A 19,003-nucleotide genomic window follows, 5' to 3' on the forward strand; every position below is an offset into this window, starting at 1 on the left:
GCAGTGCTCCCCTCCTCCAGGAAAGGTGCCGTCTCTCCGCCAGGGTTGCTGGGAGTGAGGCTCTGAGGAAGGGGGCGAGGTTTCACGCTTCTTAAAATGGACGCACCAGATTTTCATGTAGTCTTTGCTGATCACAGAGATGTACACGGACATAATATATGAGATGTTCCCAAAACCTACAAAACCAAATGGGCACATGATACCAGGTTGTCACTCAGACACAAAGTGCATCCATCCATAGGTGGGGTCTAATAAACACTGTACTATTGCTCTTCCAATGGATGTAGGCTAAAGCTTTAGACTCAATTTATGAGTTTCACTGTGTTAGGTCAGGGTCAAGAGAGCAGAAACTCCAGACAGGGCCATGGTGGACAATACAAAGGAGGAATGTGGGGCGGCCAGAAGCAGGGGGACAATTTGTTGTTTCTCTGGTTCCCTCAGAAAAAAGTAGAGCCAGTGACGTTGTCCACTTATGGACACCACTTTTGAACATGCAACACACCTGTACACACCGATTACCTCGCCTTTTCTCTAACTCTGATTGGCCTTTCCTCACACTTTAGACCACCCTGCCTCTTTATCCCCTAAATATCACAGGCACCTTGCCACCGGGAGGGTGGATCTGAGAATTGTTCTTCTGTGTCCTCACTTGGCTGCCTTGTGAATGAAAATACTCCCCAGCAAACCTTGGCATCTCAGCGTTTGGCTTGCTGTGCCTCCGGTTCAGTAATAACCTCATACACACAGCTTGAAATTGCCCACAGTTGGAGTATTCATACCAGGGAAATCGGCAAACACACAATGAAGGGTCGGTTGGCTTTTTTATTAAGTGTCTAGGCTTAAAGTAATAGAAGTATCTTAATAATGAGTATACGTAGTAATAATGTTGTGAGTACAAATACCTATTCCACCCAGCAAAGTCACCAAAGAAAAGTCAAATTCTAACACATTAACTTCTCAGTTACTAATAAGAAAACAGACATTTTGTCAAAGAAGACATACACTTGGCAAATGAACACAAAAATGTTCAACATCATGAATTGTTAGGGAAATGCAATCACACCACAGTGAGATATGTCTCCACGCTTTTAAAACAGGAAATATTCAAACTATTGACCGTACCAACCAAGTACTGGTGAGGAACAGAGGGGAACTGGAATGTTCCCATACTGTCGATGGGAATGCATTTGGGTACAGTCATTCATTTTAGAATGAAACCATGTGTTCATATAAAGGATTTTATGTACGTTAATAGTAAGCTTATCTGTGAGAGACCAACTGGAAACCACAAAACACCATCCTTTAACAGATGAATACCAGTGAAATAATGGTATATCCAAACAGTATATTACCATGAAAAAACCGAATTATTCACATCGGCAACTTAGATGATTCTCAAAGTAACTATGCATGGAGATAAAAAAAGACAAACACAAAAGTAAACATTCAGGCTCCAATGATATTAAAAGTCTAGAAAACACTAACTAATTGAATGGGAGAAAAGTCAGTCAATAGTGGTTGCCTGAAAGTCCCGGGAGAAATGTCAGAAAGTAGATATGGCAGTGACAGATGTTTGTTATGATGATGGTTCCGTGGCTTTACAAGTACTAAAACTTACCAAGCTGTGCATTTTAGGTATGTTCTGTTCAGTGCATACCAACTATACAGCTAATTAAATTTCAATAGAAATTGGCTTCACATAAAAACCTTAATCTCTTTGCTAAATCTCCTTTTCAGTAGAACTCTGGCAACCTCACATTAACCCCATCACCTCCCCTTGCCCATGGGAGGGAATCTGTAGCAGTAGCAAAGAAGACTGGTGAGCAGTGAAAGTTGTTTCCACTTAAGTTATCCAGGAACTCTGCCTGGGTACTAAAATTCACATGCCTGGACTATACAATTTCCACTCTCATTCCCCATTGTTTTCACTGTGCAGCAATGGCCTTGAGATAAATTATTTGCAGATGCTGATTCCTAAAACCTTTACATTATTCAGTCTGACACTGACTGGGGGCTCAGGAGGAGAGGAACAGCTCTGGAACTCCTGAGAATTTCTTCAAAAACTTTATCCTAAACAGACACAGTCACTGGAACATTTGTGGATGAAACTTTAGAAAAGGCTCATCCCTTCTTGTTTGCTTGTCTCTCACTCCTTATTAATTCCTTGAGTGTTTCTGTACGAAATATGGTTCCCACCTGATGCCTGTAATCTAACACTCAGGAACACCAGCCTACCACTTTGGGCACATATGGCACATGGTCTCTTTTCCAGCTGGACCTAGAGAATTTCTTTAACAGTACTGGGGGCATGATGTGACATCCCATGTGAAAAAGAGAACCATTCATGCTGCTCCAAAAATCACTGGTGGGTCTCACAACTGTCCTCATCTCAGGTGACCTTGGGACCCACCAAAAATTCTGACATCCAGAACTCAACATTAGTCCCACAGAGCCCTGCAGTCTACCCTAGGAGGCCTTGGACAACAGATTGGACAGAAACTGGAGTGAAAACTATTCTCTGCCATGACACTATGCTCATTGAGGTATACGAAGTTTGGAACACTCACAAAACCAGTTCCTCATCATCCTGACAGTTCAATATGATTCTCAACACCAGTCTGACAGTGAACAAACCCCAAGATGAAAGGTGGCTTAAATATTAGTCTTCATTATGGTATAGAGCAAACTGAGGCAAATAGTTCCCAAACAGAGTGACTTGGACCTTGAAAAACCTATCCTGAGCATGATATGAGACAATGCCACCAAAGAAGTTGAACCTCTGTGAGTCACCAGCAGAACCAAGACTGGATTCCCATGGTCAAAGCTGCTTTGGTCCTGACAGGACCAAAGAGAATGACAACACCCAAGTGCTCAGGCTATTCATGCATTTCTAAGGGGATAAGAGCACACAAAGATCTACCTACCCTGATCACACTGAGGTGACTGGTGCCAAGAATGGGGATCTACCACTTGGGTGAGGTAAGAAACTCACAGTGACATAAAGTCAGAAAGTACAGCATAGCTCCTTAAAAGCTTCCTACGAACCTGGTACTCATAGGCAATCTGCACACTAGGGCTGTTTAGATGTATGGCATTCAGCTTCCAGCTGATGACTCCCTCACAGAGCCTATTCAGTATGATGTATTAACTAAGGAGACAGCTCATTCGCTGCTCTCATCTCATTTGAAAGCCTTTCTCCAGTATGAACTTTCTGGTGATGAAGGAGGATGAGGTTAGACCTTCAGCTGAAAGCTTTCTTACATTCACTGCACTCATAGGGTTCATCTGGGCTGTTAAGTTTCTGGTGCTCAGTCAGAGCAGACTTTGACAGAAAAATTTTCCACATTTGCTGTACTGGTGATGCCTTTCTGTAGCATGAACTTTTCGGTGTTGAGTAAGCTGGGAGTTTTGGCTGAAGAAATCTCCACATTTATTGCACTCGTGGTTTTTCTCCAATGTGAACTCTGGTGCTTAATAACAGTAGAGCTTTGGCTAAAACGTTTCCCACATTCACTGCACTTATAAGCCTTTGCTCCAGTGTGAACTCTCTGGTGTGAAATGAGAGTAGAGTTTTGGCTAAAATGCTTCCCACATTCACTGCACTCATAAGTGTTTGCTATAGTGTGAATTCTCTGGTGGACTTTCAGGTGGGAGCTTTGCCTAAAGAACTTTCCACATTCACTACACTCATAAGGCCTTTCCCCAGTGTGAATTCTTCTATGTTTAATGAGGCTGGAAATGTACCTAAAGACTTTTCCACATTCACTGCACTCATAAGGCTTCTCTCCAGTGTGAATTCTCTGGTGCTGAACAAGCTTGCGTTTACAGCTGAAGGCTCTACTGCATTCTCCACATTCATAAGGCCTTTCTCCTGTGTGGACTCTCTGGTGCTGAACAAGTCTGCTTTTAGTGGTGAAGGTTTTCCCACATTCACTACACTCATAAGGCCTTTCCCCAGTGTGAATTCTTCTATGTTTAATGAGGCTGGAAATGTACCTAAAGACTTTTCCACATTCACTGCACTCATAAGGCCTCTCTCCAGTGTGAATTCTCTGGTGCTGAACAAGCATGCGTTTACAGCTGAAGGCTCTACTGCATTCTCCACATTCATAAGGCCTTTCTCCTGTGTGGACTCTCTGGTGCTGAACAAGTTTGCTTTTAGTGGTGAAGGTTTTCCCACATTCACTGCACTCATAAGGCTTGGCTCCAGTGTGAATTCTCTGGTGCACAATAAGTTGAGAGCTTTGGCTAAAGAACTTCCCACATTCTCTACACTCATAAGGCCTTTCCCCCGTGTGAATTCTTCTATGTTTAATGAGGCTGGAGTTGCATCTAAAGACTTTACCACATTCACTGCACTTATAAGGCCTTTCTCCAGTGTGGATTCTCTGGTGCTTAAATAGTACGGGTTTACGGGTGAAGGTTTTCCCACATTCACAGCACTCATAAGGCCTCTCTCCAGTGTGGACTCTCTGGTGCTGAACAAGTCCGTATTTGCGGCAGAAGGCTTTCCCACATTCACTGCATTTGTAAGGCCTTTCTCCAGTGTGAATTCGCTGGTGCCGAACAAGTGTGTGTTTGTCACTAAAAGCTTTCCCACATTCGCTGCATCCATAAGGCTTTTCTCTAGTGTGGACACTCCAGTGCTGAACAAGTATGTATTTATAGCCAAAGGCTTTCCCACATTCATCACATTCATAAGGCCTCTCTCCAGTGTGGACTCTCTGGTGCTGAGCAAGCCTGGACTTCCAGCAGAAGGCTTTTCCACATTCGTGGCATTTATACTGCCTTTGTCCATTGTGAGAGGCCTCCACACACTTGGTGTCCTTTTGTGGAGTGACCTGGTGCTGGAGAAGGCCAGAGGTACCAGGGAAATCCTTCCCAGGCTCCTGGCATGTGAAAGACTTCTTGTATGCATGGACTGTGTGGCTCTTCATAAAGGTCTTACCCACATCTCTTCTAAAGAGTTCCTCTCCACTGTGCTGGTGAAAGTTCACACCTGCCCCACACAGTTTCTGACCAGGGTTTGTGCCAAGGTCCTCAGCTAGATGCAAACCACCTTCTAAGTACAGGCAGAACCTCTGCCAGGGATAGGACTTCAGGGTGGACAGGTCTGTCTTTGAAGCATTTATTTGTGGCACTTCTACAGAAACTTTCTGCTCAGAAGGTGTCTCCTCATCCTCTGCTCTATGCCAACACCCTGAAAGCAGAGAAATGTGGGTGAACTTCATTGTAGATTTTGGTAGAAGGATGCAGCCCCATTACAAATATGCATCTGACATAGAAACGAATAAATCCATGGGACTATTTTCAGGACAAGAGAGCTGGGGCAGGTTATGAAAGGACTGCTGTGCAGTATTGGGCCTCTACACGTCACAGAACATGGATGACTCACCAGGTTAAAGACACAGGATGGGGTGGAACACACAGAGGAGCTGGGGTCCACAACCCACTCCTCTGGGAACAGTTTTCACCAGGGCCTTGGCTGCTGGTGCCACATGTGCTGTGCTGTGTGGAAAGGTGTGTCCAGGCTCAGGAAAATCTGTCACTGAGTAGGTAGTGTTCAAGGACTATTTTAAGGATACGTGGAGAACTCATGACACATTAAGGTAGGCCAATATTGGAGAGCACATCAGAGTGAGGATGGAGAAGACCAATAAAGAGTGGAGGACAGAGAGGTGAGGGATAATCCTGGGTTCGAATTCAGAGTTGAAATGACAGAAGGAGCAAAGTATCAAGAATGGGTAGGAAAGATAGAAATGAGGTACACAGTCACAGGCCTTGTCCCTAAAACACTGTGGGGCACAGGACGTGTTCCTGATATGATCTGAACCCAGCCATGATATCACTTCCTCCTCCTGATGCCAGTCACCAAGGTGGGTCCCACTTTGGGTCTCTCTAGCTGTGTCTGGAGTCATGTCCACTCTGTCATGTACCCAGGGTTCACCTCCCAGCTCCAGTTGGAAAACAACATGGGACCTAGAAAATGCAAGTCCTAAGGGAAAGACACGACAGGTGAGTGGTCAGTACTGGCCCAGGGGGACAACCAATCCCAAAACAACCTCAGGAAAGAAAAATAATATCACAAAAAAAATCTTTGAGGAGGGTCTCACAGCAACAGCCAAGTGGACCCCACAAACACTGACCACATTGAATCCCAACAATTCTTGAAATAGTGAGGCCCCAGGAAATGTTAGCTAGAGGGCAGAGCCAGGAGTACAGTGGTGTATGGGTCTACAGAGTCAACTTAGCAGGGAGTGGCTGAGACTAATGGAACCCACTGAACTAATTCCAAGTCATTTGACCCAGAAAACCTTCGCTGAGAAAACTCCAGAGCATCTGGTATTGGGGATACTTCTGAAAGGAGATTGTATACACACTCACTCAGCCTTGGCACCCACAGCACAGCCGACAAGGAAGCAGTAATAGAGATGTGGTCACTGTCTAGCTGTGAAAAGAACAGAGTTGTCCTATGGAAAAAAGGGGAAAGGCAGAGACCTGCTCAGGATGCTGGGATAGGTGTGAGGGCCTTACCCAATGACGCAACAAGTGCAAAGGTCTCCAGGATCACATCACGGTACAGGAGTCTCTGGGCCTCATCAAGAAGCCTCCATTCCTCCTGGGAAAAGTACACAGCCACGTCCTCAAAGGTCACAGAGCCCTGTGATGATGGGGACAGATGTGTACATAAGCAGCCTCTCTCCCCAGGACCCCATAAGTACCCCTAACCCATACTCACTCTGGGTTCATCATCCTCCCCAGCTCCCTAACTTAAAGGGCAGTGGTACCCAAAAACTCTTCGTACTTCCTTGAGCACTAGATACAACTCTCAGCAACAACAGGCAGGTGGACAGATAGATGCCATCTAAGCTGTGGGCCTGGTATTCTGGGCCCCCTCCCTCTCCAGCGAGACAACAGCCTGAGAGTCCCCAGGATCACGTCTCCTAGACACAAACAAACTTGGGCTCATCGTCCTCTCTTAAACTCTTGGTATGAGGGCTCTGGGGCAATTTGGTCACACACCTTCCCCACATGCGTATTACTCACTGGCTAACTCCTCATACATCTGATCCCCATCACCACCACCCGGCCCACAAAATTGGCATGTCTCCTGCCTCCTCACATACCCTTCTGCACACAGCATCAGAAAGTGCCTGCCAATGTAACAGGATCCCACCGTACCCCAACTCTCCACTGGCGGTTCCCCAGCCCTGTTCTGAAGGCTTCCCCACCAGGCCTTGTTCCTAACTTTAACCTCGGTCAAAACATGCACATCTAAATACGCCTGGTCAGGTTCCACTTCTGTGTTCCTCACTATGTCTCTTCACCAATTAGAACCTTGTCCGTATAACACCCATTCAAAATCCACACCCACTTGACACACCTTAGGTGAACTCATCTGACATTGTGACAGAAACTCCCCAAGTTCCACCACAAAAGGCTGGTGAGTGCATAGGAGGAGAAATAAGCACCAGCCTGACTTTGCTATTACTTCACCTCCATTACTGCTTTCCCTCTGCATTAATTTCGTGGCCACTCCCCCCACAAAAACCTGGGCCACCCGCTGGACTTTCCCTACCGCCTACCTTCCCGCTGATGTTCACTGCTCTTGTAGTTCTTTGTGACAGCCCAAGTCTCTTCCTTTGTCCCATAAGGGCATCCTGAAGCCTCCCCCAGCACTCTAGCGCTGCAATGTTCAGCCGGTTGTTTCCTATACCTGGGAGTCAATGGAACATTTGAGACTCAACACAGCCAAAACCCAATTCCTAATATTCTCACTGAAAATGACTCCTACCACTGACTTCCCCATCCCAATTCATGGCACATACCCCCTTCCAGATGCAAAGGGAAAAAAACTTTTGGAGTCATCTGTGAGCCCTCCACATCAAAATATCTGGTCCACCTCTACTTAAGAAACAAATCCAGAAGCCAAGTATTTCCTACCTCCACATCTGTCACTCTCGTCCAGGCACAACAAATGTGCTTCTAGAGGATTACAAGAGCCTCCTTGATTATCTCCTTGTCTTCCTCTCCCCAAGTCTGCTGTGCACACCGCAGCCAGGGGTAGCCTCTTAAAACCTAAGTCACATCACTTTTCCCCTCTGTTCCAAAAATTCCATATCTGCCATCATTCTCAGAACAAAAACCCAACTTCTCAGGCTACCATTCTATGCCTGACTCTGGCCCCCTTGTTCTCTGTTCTCACCAGACATTAACAGAGACCGACAAGTCCTAAAACACTCCCATCTCAATCTCATCCTCAAACATTTGTACGTACTACCCCCATACCTGAGACAACCTTTCACATCTCAGTCCATTGACTGCCAAAATGGGAATCTGTCCATATAACCTCTGGCCTGGACTTGGAAACCTGGGCTGAGGGTTTCTCTAGGGTCTACAGCCACCAAGTCCAGGAAGAGTGACAGCAAAATACTTCCAGGACACCTACACTCACCGGTGCAGAGTTCATAAGTGGTTCTGTTGAACGTGGAACCTGTGGGAAGACCAGGGCCATGTAATATTAATTCCCATCAGCAACATAGACAAAAAAGAAGATTAATGAGTGAAACATTTAATATTTCAGGCAAAGACAAATACTTAAGGGAAAAACAAAGCATGTAAAAGAGGGCAGAAAGTATTTTGGAGTTGTGCCATAAAATCATGAGGATATCTTGAGAAAAGGCTTTCCAGAAGTGGAAAACACAAGTGCAGAGACTCTCTGTCAGAGTCACGTCTGGCGTGTTTGACTACCATCTATGAGGACAGTGTGACTGCAGCCCAATGAGAAAAAAGAATACAGGATCATGTTGGCAAAGAAATGGTTGTGTCAGGATATATAACACTATTAGAGCCCTAAGCCACAAATACCAAATTAAGTCTCATTTCATGTACAGCTCTGTTTCTGACACTTGCATTTGATTCCCTTATTCTGCCTCTCCCTTGCCAATAACACATTTTTCTCTTCTTGTGGCTTGTAGTTGGCCAAAACAGCTGACCAGGAGTTTTTATACTTCCTTTTCAAATTTTACTTTGGTTATGTTAAAAATTGTTTTGTATAAAATTCCAACTTACATAATCCATAGATTAAGTTCTGATTTGAATTATTATAACATTATATAATAGGATTCAAGAACTTGTACTTTTTTCATTTATTCATATTCTTTGATATATCCATGTTTTTTTCCCCACAAATGTTCAGAGATTATTTGTAATTTCCTAAATGCTTTTTTCGCATGTGATAGAGAATGGAACTACCATTTACTGGCTTCACATCCAAACTGAATCTGTGATAAAGGGGTTGTTGCTAGAATCAGAGTAAAAGTGCTTGCCCTTCAGCAGTTTGGGATAACTGGTTGTCATTTCTGATACTTTAAACTTAAGAGAGGGGAATTCCCTGGCAAACCACTGGTTAGGACTCCATGCTTTCACTGCCAAGGACGCGGGTTTGATCCCTGGTCTGGGAAGTAAGATCCCGCAAGCAGCATGGTGGGGAAAAAAGTAAAGTAAAAGTAAAGTAAAATAAAATAATCTTAAGACAAAGGAAACAAGCTGTAGGACCTGACCTCTATTCCATCCTCTATGGAAATATCTTCTTGCTTTCTAAACGCCTTGAAAGGGATTCGAAGCCTTATAACTTATTACCCTTACAATGATTCATTTCGTCCCCCTTCAAACAAGTATTTTAACAAGATATTTCTTAATCATTTTCTTTTCCAATACCACCAGAGTAAGAAAACTTAACAATAAAATAAATATTATTATAAGAGTACAATCACTGAAAAAGCACAAACTATCTAAGTGGACGTACACTGTAAAACTGTAAGTTTACCTAATACATAATAAGTATGTATCAAAATGTAACTATGGGGGACTTCCCTGGTGGTCCAGTGGGTAAAGCGCTCCCAATGCAGGGGGCCCAGGTTTGATCCCTGGTCGAGGAACTAGATCCCACATGCGTGTTGCAACTAAGAGTTCACATGCCACAACTTAGAATTCTGCATGTCGCAACTAAGGAGTCCGCATGCCACAACTAACAGTCCACATGCCACAAGGAAGAGTCCACATGTCGCAATGAAGATCCCGCGTGCCGCAACTAAGACCCAGTGCAACCAAAATAAATAAACAAAATATTCCTTTTTAAAATGTAACTATGGAATAGATTAAATAGAATCATCTCATTCAAAGACCTAAGTTAAAATTAGTAACATGGAGCAAAACAAGATCAAAAAGTGGAAATGTTCATTTAAATCAATAATAATTTTAACATATACCCTAGACAACTGTATGCTTGATATACCCCAGAAGACATGGCAGGTATGACTATAGTAGCAATGTTTATCAATACAGAAAGCACACACCATTGTAAAGCAATTATACTCCAATAAAGATTTTTTTAAAAAAAATACAGAAAGCAGACCAAAAAACAAAGCAAAACAAAACCAAAACAAAAAACAAAAAAAGTCTTCAACAGCAGAATTTAAAAGGAAATTTTACTCATATATTCATACTAAAGAATACTGTACACACACACAAAAATTAACGGACAGCTATGAAAAACATGAGTAAAGTCACGCCATGTTGTGCAAATGAAGGAAAACACATCATAATATTTACCTGATACCATTCATAAAAAGTTTTAAAACAACTGAGCGAAGGTTAACTGCAGTCGTGGAATAATTTCCACGTAGTTGGTGAAATTATCAAGAATAGCAAGGGCTTCCCTGGTGGCGCAGTGGTTAAGAATCCGCCTGCCAATGCAGGGGACAGGATTCGAGCCCTGGTCCAGGAAGATCCCACATGCTGCGGAGCAACTAAGCCCGTATGCTACAACTACTGAAGCCCGCGCACCTAGAGCCCGTGCTCTGCAACAAGAGAAGCCACCCAATGAGAAGCCCGCGCACCTCAACAAAAAGTAGGCCCCGCTCGCCGCAACTAGAGAAAGCCCGCGTGCAACAACGAAGACCCAACACAGCCAAAAATAAAAAAAAAAAAAAAAAAAAAAAAAAAGAATAGCAAGAAGGCGGCTTCCCTAGCATTGCAGTGGTTAAGAATCCGCCTGCCAACGCAGGGGACACAGGTTCAAGCCCTGGTCCGAGAAGATCCCACATGCCACGGAGCAACTAAGCCTGTGCGCCACAACTACTGAGCCCGCAGGCCACAACTACTGAAGCCCACGTGCCTAGAGCCCGTGCTCCACAACAAGAGAAGCCACCGCAATGAGAAGCCCGCGCACCGCAACGAAGAGCAGCCCCCATCTCTCCAACTAGAGAAAGCCCGCGCGCAGCAACAAAGACCCCATGCAGCCAAAAATAAATAAATTTTTTAAAAAGAAAAGCTTACTTAAAACATCAGACAATATCTTAACTTTTGGGGGATGGGGATAATCGTTTTGAAGGACCCCACTGGCGGCTTCTGAGGTCCTATTTATACCGCATTTCTTGACTTGAGCAGTGACCGAATATCAATTTTAGAGCTGCTTATTCAACTACACTGGGAAGTTCTCTGCAATTTTTTTCTACACGGGTAATATTTCAATATTCAGAAAGCCAAGGTTTGGCGGGAGAAATAAATATAAATATAGGACACTTGTAAGAGAATATTGCTAAGAACAAAAATACTGCAGAATAAGAATAGTTGGCTGAGGGCCCGGGGGGCGCAGCATTTACCTGAATCGGATCCATCAGCGCGGCCCCTTCAGCACAGTCTGTGGGCGAAGCAGGGGCCCAGGCCCGGCGGCCCCTATCCCGGCCCCGAGACAGAGTCAAGGTGGATGGCGCCCACACCGAGCCTCAGACCCGCCTCAGAGCAGAAAGCACAGCGCCCTCCAGGCTCCCTGACCTCGCACCGGCCCAGGGTTGCGAAGCTCACCACCGGCGAACAGACCCAAGTTTACAAAATGTCGCCCGCCGTCCACGCCGGAAAACCCGCCCAGACGCGGTCCTCTAGGTCGACGCTCAGGAGCAGTGCCTTCCGGGTAATGTAGTTCACAGCGCTCCAGGCCCTAGCAAGGGGCGGTGCTCCCCGCCTCCGGAAAAGTTCCGCCTCACCCAGAGGGTGACTGGGAAGGAGTGTCTAGTCTCTGAGTACCAGGGCGGGGTTTCACGCTTCTTAAAGGGGACGCACCCAGATTTGCGTGGAATGTAGTCTGTGCTGATCACAGAGAGGTACAGAGACATAATATTTCAGATGTTCCCCGAACCTGCAAAACCAAGTGGGCACATGATACCAGGGTGTTGCTCAGACACAAAGTGCATCCAGACATAGTTGAGGTCTAATAAACAGTGTCTTATAGCTCTTCCAATACATACAGGCTGAAGCTTTAGACTCAAGAGTTTCACTGTGCTCGGTCAGGATCACGCGAGCGAAGACTCCAGACAGGGCCATGACGGGCAAGACAGAGAAGGGATGTGGGGCGGCCAAAAGCAGGTGGACCATGTGCTGTGTCTCTGGTTCCCTCACAAAAAACGTATAGCCAGTGACGGTGTCCCATCCAGTGATCGATACATATTTCTTACTCCACATTTTGATATGTGTTCAGTTCTTTTTTATTTACTTATTTATTATATAAATTTATTTATTTATTTATTTATGGCTGTCTTGGGTCTTCGTTGCGGTGCTCGGGCTTCTCATTGTCGTGGCCTCTCTTGTTGCAGAGCACAGGCTCTATGTGCGCAGGCTTCAGTAGTTGTGGCGCATGGGCTTAGTTGCTCCGCAGCATGTGGGATCTTCCCGGACCAGGACTTGAACCCGTGTCCCTTGCATTGGCAGGCGGATTCTTAACCACTTCGCCACCAGGGAAGCCCCAGTTCTTTTTTAGAAGCCAAGCTCTACCTGACTGAAAAGAAGAGTGACTTACCACTTGCTGCTTTCTGCCTGGAGTGTGACTCTATGGTCACAGTCATACTTTATTTGGAAAGGGGGAATCTGAACCCAGAGATAAAGGACTGGATTACATGATCCACTTTCCTTGTTGGGGAGTCAATATAATTTCACCTGCAATTGCAGTGACAATGCATGGAGACTTGAGATTATCTCAGAAAAATATCTGTGAAATGTTGAAAGTGCTGATATCAACCATAATTTTAGTTATTCAGAAGTGGTTGCTGAAATAGCTCTTGGCCATGTGAACAAGGTTAGGATCTCAGTGAAGACTGAAGGAACACTGAAGTCTGAGAAGTGATGGAATGAAGCAGAGCATGTAATTACACAGGAAACTTGGCTAGCCTGTGGAAATGGCTTTCTAAATTGCGATTCATTATATATTTAAATTTTTTTTTTTTTTTTTTTTAGTACAGCCTGAGGGGACATGCAAAGACAGCAGATAGCTTTGCCAGAAAGCTAAAAACAAACAGGTATCTGTCCCATCATATTTATTCCCTCCTTAACCAACACTCATTAAGTGCCTATCCCATTCCAGGTACTATTTTGGCTGCATGGGACACATCAATATCCAAAATGTCAAGGATGCCTGCCCTCATGAGTCTGACCTTCCAGTCAAAGGAGATGGAGAGTAAAATCTAATGACAACATAGTCAATTACATACTTTTATGTGTTATGAGTGTTAACCAAAATTTCAGAAACAAAGGCCTGAATGAAAGAAAGAAGCATGTATTTGGGGCTTGTTACGACTGCAGCTGGGAGACACAGATTCGAGAAGCACTTGAATTGAGTTCCCCTGGACTACAAAATGGAGGAAGGTTATAAAGGCAAAAAACGGAAGGCCACAGTTAGTTCCATAAGTTGTTTGTCAAGAATTACAATTGGAGCAGTCAAGATGTAAGGGTGTTTGTAAAGTAAGCATTGGTTGGAATTGGAAATGGCTTTAGAATTACAAGGGGGAATATTGAAACCACAGGGTTGTAGCTACCAGATGTTTTAAAAACGTTTAGTATCTGTTATCAAACTGAACTTGGGTCTAATCACCTACTTTCTTCTTTTTAATTTTTATTTTATACTGAAGTATAGTTATTTACAAAGTTATTGTAACAGTTGGTTGTCTGTTTTATATATAGTAGTGTGTATAATCCCAAACTCCTAATTTATCCCTCCCCACCATATTTCTCCTTTGGTAACCATAAGTTTGTTTTCTATGTCTGTGAGTCTGTTTCTGTTTTGTAAATAAGTTGACTTGAATCATTTTTTAGATTCCACAAATATCATATTATATTTGTCTTTCTCTGACTTACTTCATTTAGGATGATAATATCTAGGTCCATCCATGTTGCTGCAAATAGCATTACTTCATTCTTTTTTTCTATCTGAATAATATTTCATTGTGTATATATACCACATCTCCTTTACCCATTAATCTGTTGATAGACATTTAGGTTGCTTCCATGTCTTGACTATTGTAAATAGTGCTGCAATGAACATTGTGGTGCATGTATCATTTCCAATTATTATTTTCTCTGGAATTATGCCCAGGAATGGGATTGCTGGATCATATGGTAGCTCTAGTTTTAGTTTTTTGTGGAACATCCACACTCTTCTCCATAGTGGCTGTGAGCCATGTTATATTCCTACCAACAGTGTAGGAGGGTTCCTTTTCCTCCAGCACCCTCCAAACCATATGGAGGCCTCTTGAATAAATCAAGGTTTCTCCTGTTGGAGTTTTCATGGGAAATTGAATCTACCCGGATTATCTAAAATGGTTCCTTCCATGACCTTTATCAAGTCACTGGGATGATTAGGTTATGGGAATGCACCCCTGGAATTTCCCCCAGCTCTATATAGAGACATTTCAGCTCCAGACACACTTTGAGAGCCAGTCCTCGACTTGAGCAGACTGAAGGCAAGAGGGCTCGAAGGGGTAAGTGACAAGCGGGAATGTCTAAAGAGAGTGATTAGAAATCAGGACAGATGGAGGCGGGCTTCAGAAAGCTTTGGCTTCCTATTCACCTTGCATTAGCTCAGAGACCTTGTGAAAGCAATGGATCTCCCTCAAACCCCACATTAACTATGGTTGATTGTTGAACTCTTCTGTGAGATGAGAAGAATGTTTCCACACACGTTGGTGTGGTGTGGTGTGGTTCATTTTTTCAGCAAGGGTTCTGAACCGTGGCCCTATAGACATTTTTGACCAGATAGTTTTTTGTTTTCCTACAAAGGTGGATGTCAGAAGAATAACAGAATGGATTATAGTTCCCGGTATCAAATATTGGAACAGTGGGGGAGTGGTGTCCAGTACTGGGATGAGGGATGTAGGAGAGATGGAAGGGTGGAATAAAGTGAAAGACATCAGGTCCATTCTTTTTGTTTGTTTGTTTGTTTTTGTCCCCAGCCTTCTGAACAGTGACTCTTTTGCAGAGGAAAAGCAGAGGAAATCCCTTTCCATAGGGGTCAACTGGGCACCAGCTTCTAGAAGCGTTTGCTCAGAGTCCTATTGGAAAATTCCTCCATCAATATGGCTGAGGACCAGACATTTTTCCAGGGTCATGGAAAACTCCCCAAAGGCCCTAGATCAGAGTCACCAGTGTCTGTGCCATGCCAACACACACTTATGGAAAAGCCAGACTGTGACTGGGAGACGTGGCACATTCGCTTCAGAACATTTAGCAGCTTGGAGGAATCCGACCTCGTCCAGGATCTGAAGAGACTCTGTGAGCTCTGCCATCAGTGGCTGAGGCCAGATCTTCACACAAAGGAGCAGATGATGGACAAGCTAGTGCTGGAGCAGTTTATGATCTGCATGCTGCTGGAGTGCCAGGTCTTAGTCAAGGAGAGTGGAGTGCAGAGTTGCAAAGACATGGAGGACATGCTAAGAAATAATCAGAAACCCAAGAAATGGGTGAGTGGGACCCTTGTGATTGGTATGGGAAAGGGAGAGGTGGGGTGGGATCTGCAAGCTGGGGATTGAACAAGATAGGACCTGAGTGATTGACTCTAAATCAGTGATTCCCAAATGGCTGAGAGTTTGTATTGGGCATCGTTGAGAGATATTGATCTTTTAAACAACAAAAAAGTACGCTTGTGTGGTATGATGTCATCGGATGCCTTGAGAAAGCTACTTTCCAGGTCTTATAGGAGACCGATCTCAATTTAGTTTTTCCCTCACAGACTACAGTTCGCATACAAGGAGATGAATATCTTGTGCGAAGCTTGGATATTGAGACGTTTGAAGTTGAGCTCAGTGACACCAACGATGAGAAAGACCTACCCAGGGATCCCCAATCCCTTGTTAGTGAGATACCTCCAAAGAATGGCCAGCAGGTAAGCCAAGAGCTGCAGAATCCGGCAAGAGCCAAGGAATTGTCAAGAGGGCAGGTGAGTGTGTGATGCGCCGATCCCTAGAGAGAGTCTGGGAGAAGGTAAAAGAGGTTCAGATGGGCGTGGCTGCTAGAGTAATTGGTAGATTTGGCAAAGGACACAAATGGACCCATTGACTCCATGAATTCCCATGGATGCATTCGGTTCCTAGACATTTTCAAGACAGTGTGAGAATGAAGACTCATCCATCTTTGTCCCTCCGCCATGAAAGCTTGTGGCCATAAGCGTGAGGAGAAAGAAATCCTGTCTCAATGGGATGGTGCTGGGTCAATTTGTCACGGGTGAATGCTTTGACAGCTGTTTCCCCATGGTCGTTTTCCTCAGAGGCACTTCATATTTTGGAATATTGTCAATCCCTTGAGTTGAATGAGGAGTTCCCAACTGGAGTGGTTTTACCTCTCAGAAGATATTGGAGAATGTCTGGAGACAGTTGATTTGTCCAAATGGGGATGGGGGTGGGGGATGCTATTGTTTTCTAGTGAGTAGAGACCAGGGATTTGCTGCTCATCATCATACCATTCACAGGACAACTCTCATCATAAAGACAAATCTAGGCAATGTATCAAAATGTGCTGAAGTCGGGAGACCTGGACCTAGAGTCCTTTGCTCCAGAGTCAGGGGCAGAGAGAATTTGCGATGACTTGGAGAGACGTATGTGTAGTGAATTCACAGTGCCAACTGTGATATCCGGACTTGATTGCAAGATGTGGTCAGTATAGATTAAGGACAGACTTGGGAATTAGGAGACAATTATCAATCGGGGTGTTAGCGTGGCCCAGAAGAAGTCAGGGTATATCCCCCAAACTGATATTTGGAAAGTTGGAGTCTTAGACTAGGATATGAGGGGGATGAGGGAAGAGGAGACAGAGCTTTCTATGGGCTAAGATGGATGAGTTATTGACTCTGCTTGGTTGCCCATTGACAGGACCAGAAAGGTCTCCTGCCAGAGATCATTCCTGAAACAGGTGAACTAGAGGGTCTGACACCCAAAGAAAACTTGGAGAAGGACCTGATGGAAGACATGGAAGAGACAAGAACCCGTCAGTCTCAAGAGCTTGAACTTCCAAAGCGTCGTGGTGAGTATAAAAACTTGAAATCCAGAGGAGTTAGTGACTCGCTTCCAATGGTGGCACGGAGCTGGGTACCCAGCATTACCATTCCTTGTGGGGGGCAGTGGGGAGCTGGTTCTCTAATGCCAAACTTCTCCATCATCACCTTTTCAGAGTGTTTCATAATCTAGACTCTTAGGTATTTTGGTTGATGGGAAGTCCTCAGCCAACATCAGTGCTGGGTTCCAGTGAGGTTGGCACCACGGAAAATGCTCCTTGTTAAATGTTGTGTGCTGAATCTCTTCTTTCAGCACATTCTGGGAGGGTAGAGGGCGGCAAGAATCCCCAAGAAGGAACTGATATTTCAAATGTGGATGCTGAATGTTTTCGTCTTGTGTTCCAGAGGGAGAAGTTTCGACTAAGAGTGGATACAGAAGAGGTTCTCCAAGGGGTCTCAGACGTTTCAAAAGGAAATTGGCCAACATTCCCAGTTCCCAAGAAGTGCATCAAGAAGGAGCCACAGGGACTTTCCTGGTGGTGCAGTGGTTAAGAATCTGCCTGCCTGTGCAGCGGACACGGGTTCGAGCCCTGGTCCGGGAAGATCCCACATGCGGTGGAGCAACTAAGCCCGTGCACCACAACTACTGAGGCTGCACTCTAGAGCCTGCGAGCCACAACTACAGAGCCCGTGTGCCACAACTACTGAAGCCTGTGCGCCTAGAGCCCGTGCTCCTCAACAAGAGAAGCCACCTCAATGAGAAGCCCACGCACCGCAACGAAGAGCAGCCCCCACTCACCACAACTAGAGAAAGCCCGCGCACAGCAACGAAGACCCAACGCAGCCAAAAATAAATAAATAAATAAATAAATTTATTTAAAAAAAAAAGAAGAAGAAGGAGCCACATCTTTGGACAAAGGACATTTCTCAGGACAATTTGGGTCCCATTCTGTTGTTTCACCTAGCACAGTGGGACCAACCAGTCCTCCTGAGGGAAAAGAAGCCAAGGGACGGGCACCCTATTAATGTAGGGTATGCAAGAAGAGATTTCCTTATCAATCTCAGGTTATCCTTCACCAGAGGACACACACAGGAGAGAGACCCTTTCGATGCAATATCTGTGCCGAAGGGTCCATGCAGTCTTCCGACCTGTGAACTCACGAGCGTATCCACACAGGCGAGAAGCCATACTGCTGTGATCTCTGCCCCAAGAAGTTAACCCACAACTCCACGCTGCGTGCTCACAAGAGGACCCACACCAAGGAGAAGCCTTTCCGATATGAGCACTGCGACAAAGCCTTCAGCCACAGATGGAACCTCAAGGTTCACCGATGCACCCACTCTGGGCTCAAACCGTACATGTGCCCCGAGTGTCACAGCGCCTTCCGTCAGCTAGGAAGTTTCAAACGCCACCAGAAAACACATTCAAAATGACTAACCCAGGGGTTTCCCTGGTGGCTCAGTGGTTAAGAATCCGCCTGCCAATGCAGAGGACACGGGTTCGAGCCCTGGTCCGGGAAGATCCCACATGCCGTGGAGCAACTAAGCCCGTGTGCCACAACTACTGAGTCTGCACTCTAGAGCCCGCGAGCCACAACTACTGAGCCCACGTGCCACAATTACTGAAGCCCGCACGCCTAGAGCCCATGCTCCACAACAAGAGAAGCCACTGCAATGAGAAGCCCACAC

General features: G+C 45.0%; 1 protein-coding gene and 1 pseudogene across 1 annotated transcript; one reads left to right on the forward strand and one right to left on the reverse strand.

Moving 5' to 3' along the window:
• Positions 1-196: 196 nt before the first annotated feature.
• LOC137753876 (zinc finger protein 17-like) lies at positions 197-11,692 on the reverse strand (annotated as a pseudogene).
• Positions 11,693-15,404: 3,712 nt separating this feature from the next.
• Positions 15,405-18,748, forward strand: LOC137752522 (zinc finger and SCAN domain-containing protein 5B-like). The gene is given in 4 exon segments (XM_068527200.1): positions 15,405-15,788; positions 16,058-16,210; positions 17,193-17,343; positions 18,204-18,748. Coding segments are annotated over 4 exon segments (1,233 nt in total).
• The last annotated feature ends 255 nt before the right edge of the window (positions 18,749-19,003 follow it).

The sequence above is a fragment of the Eschrichtius robustus genome, chromosome 19, assembly GCF_028021215.1.
Source record: "Eschrichtius robustus isolate mEscRob2 chromosome 19, mEscRob2.pri, whole genome shotgun sequence".
Classification (NCBI taxonomy): Eukaryota; Metazoa; Chordata; class Mammalia; order Artiodactyla; family Eschrichtiidae; genus Eschrichtius; species Eschrichtius robustus.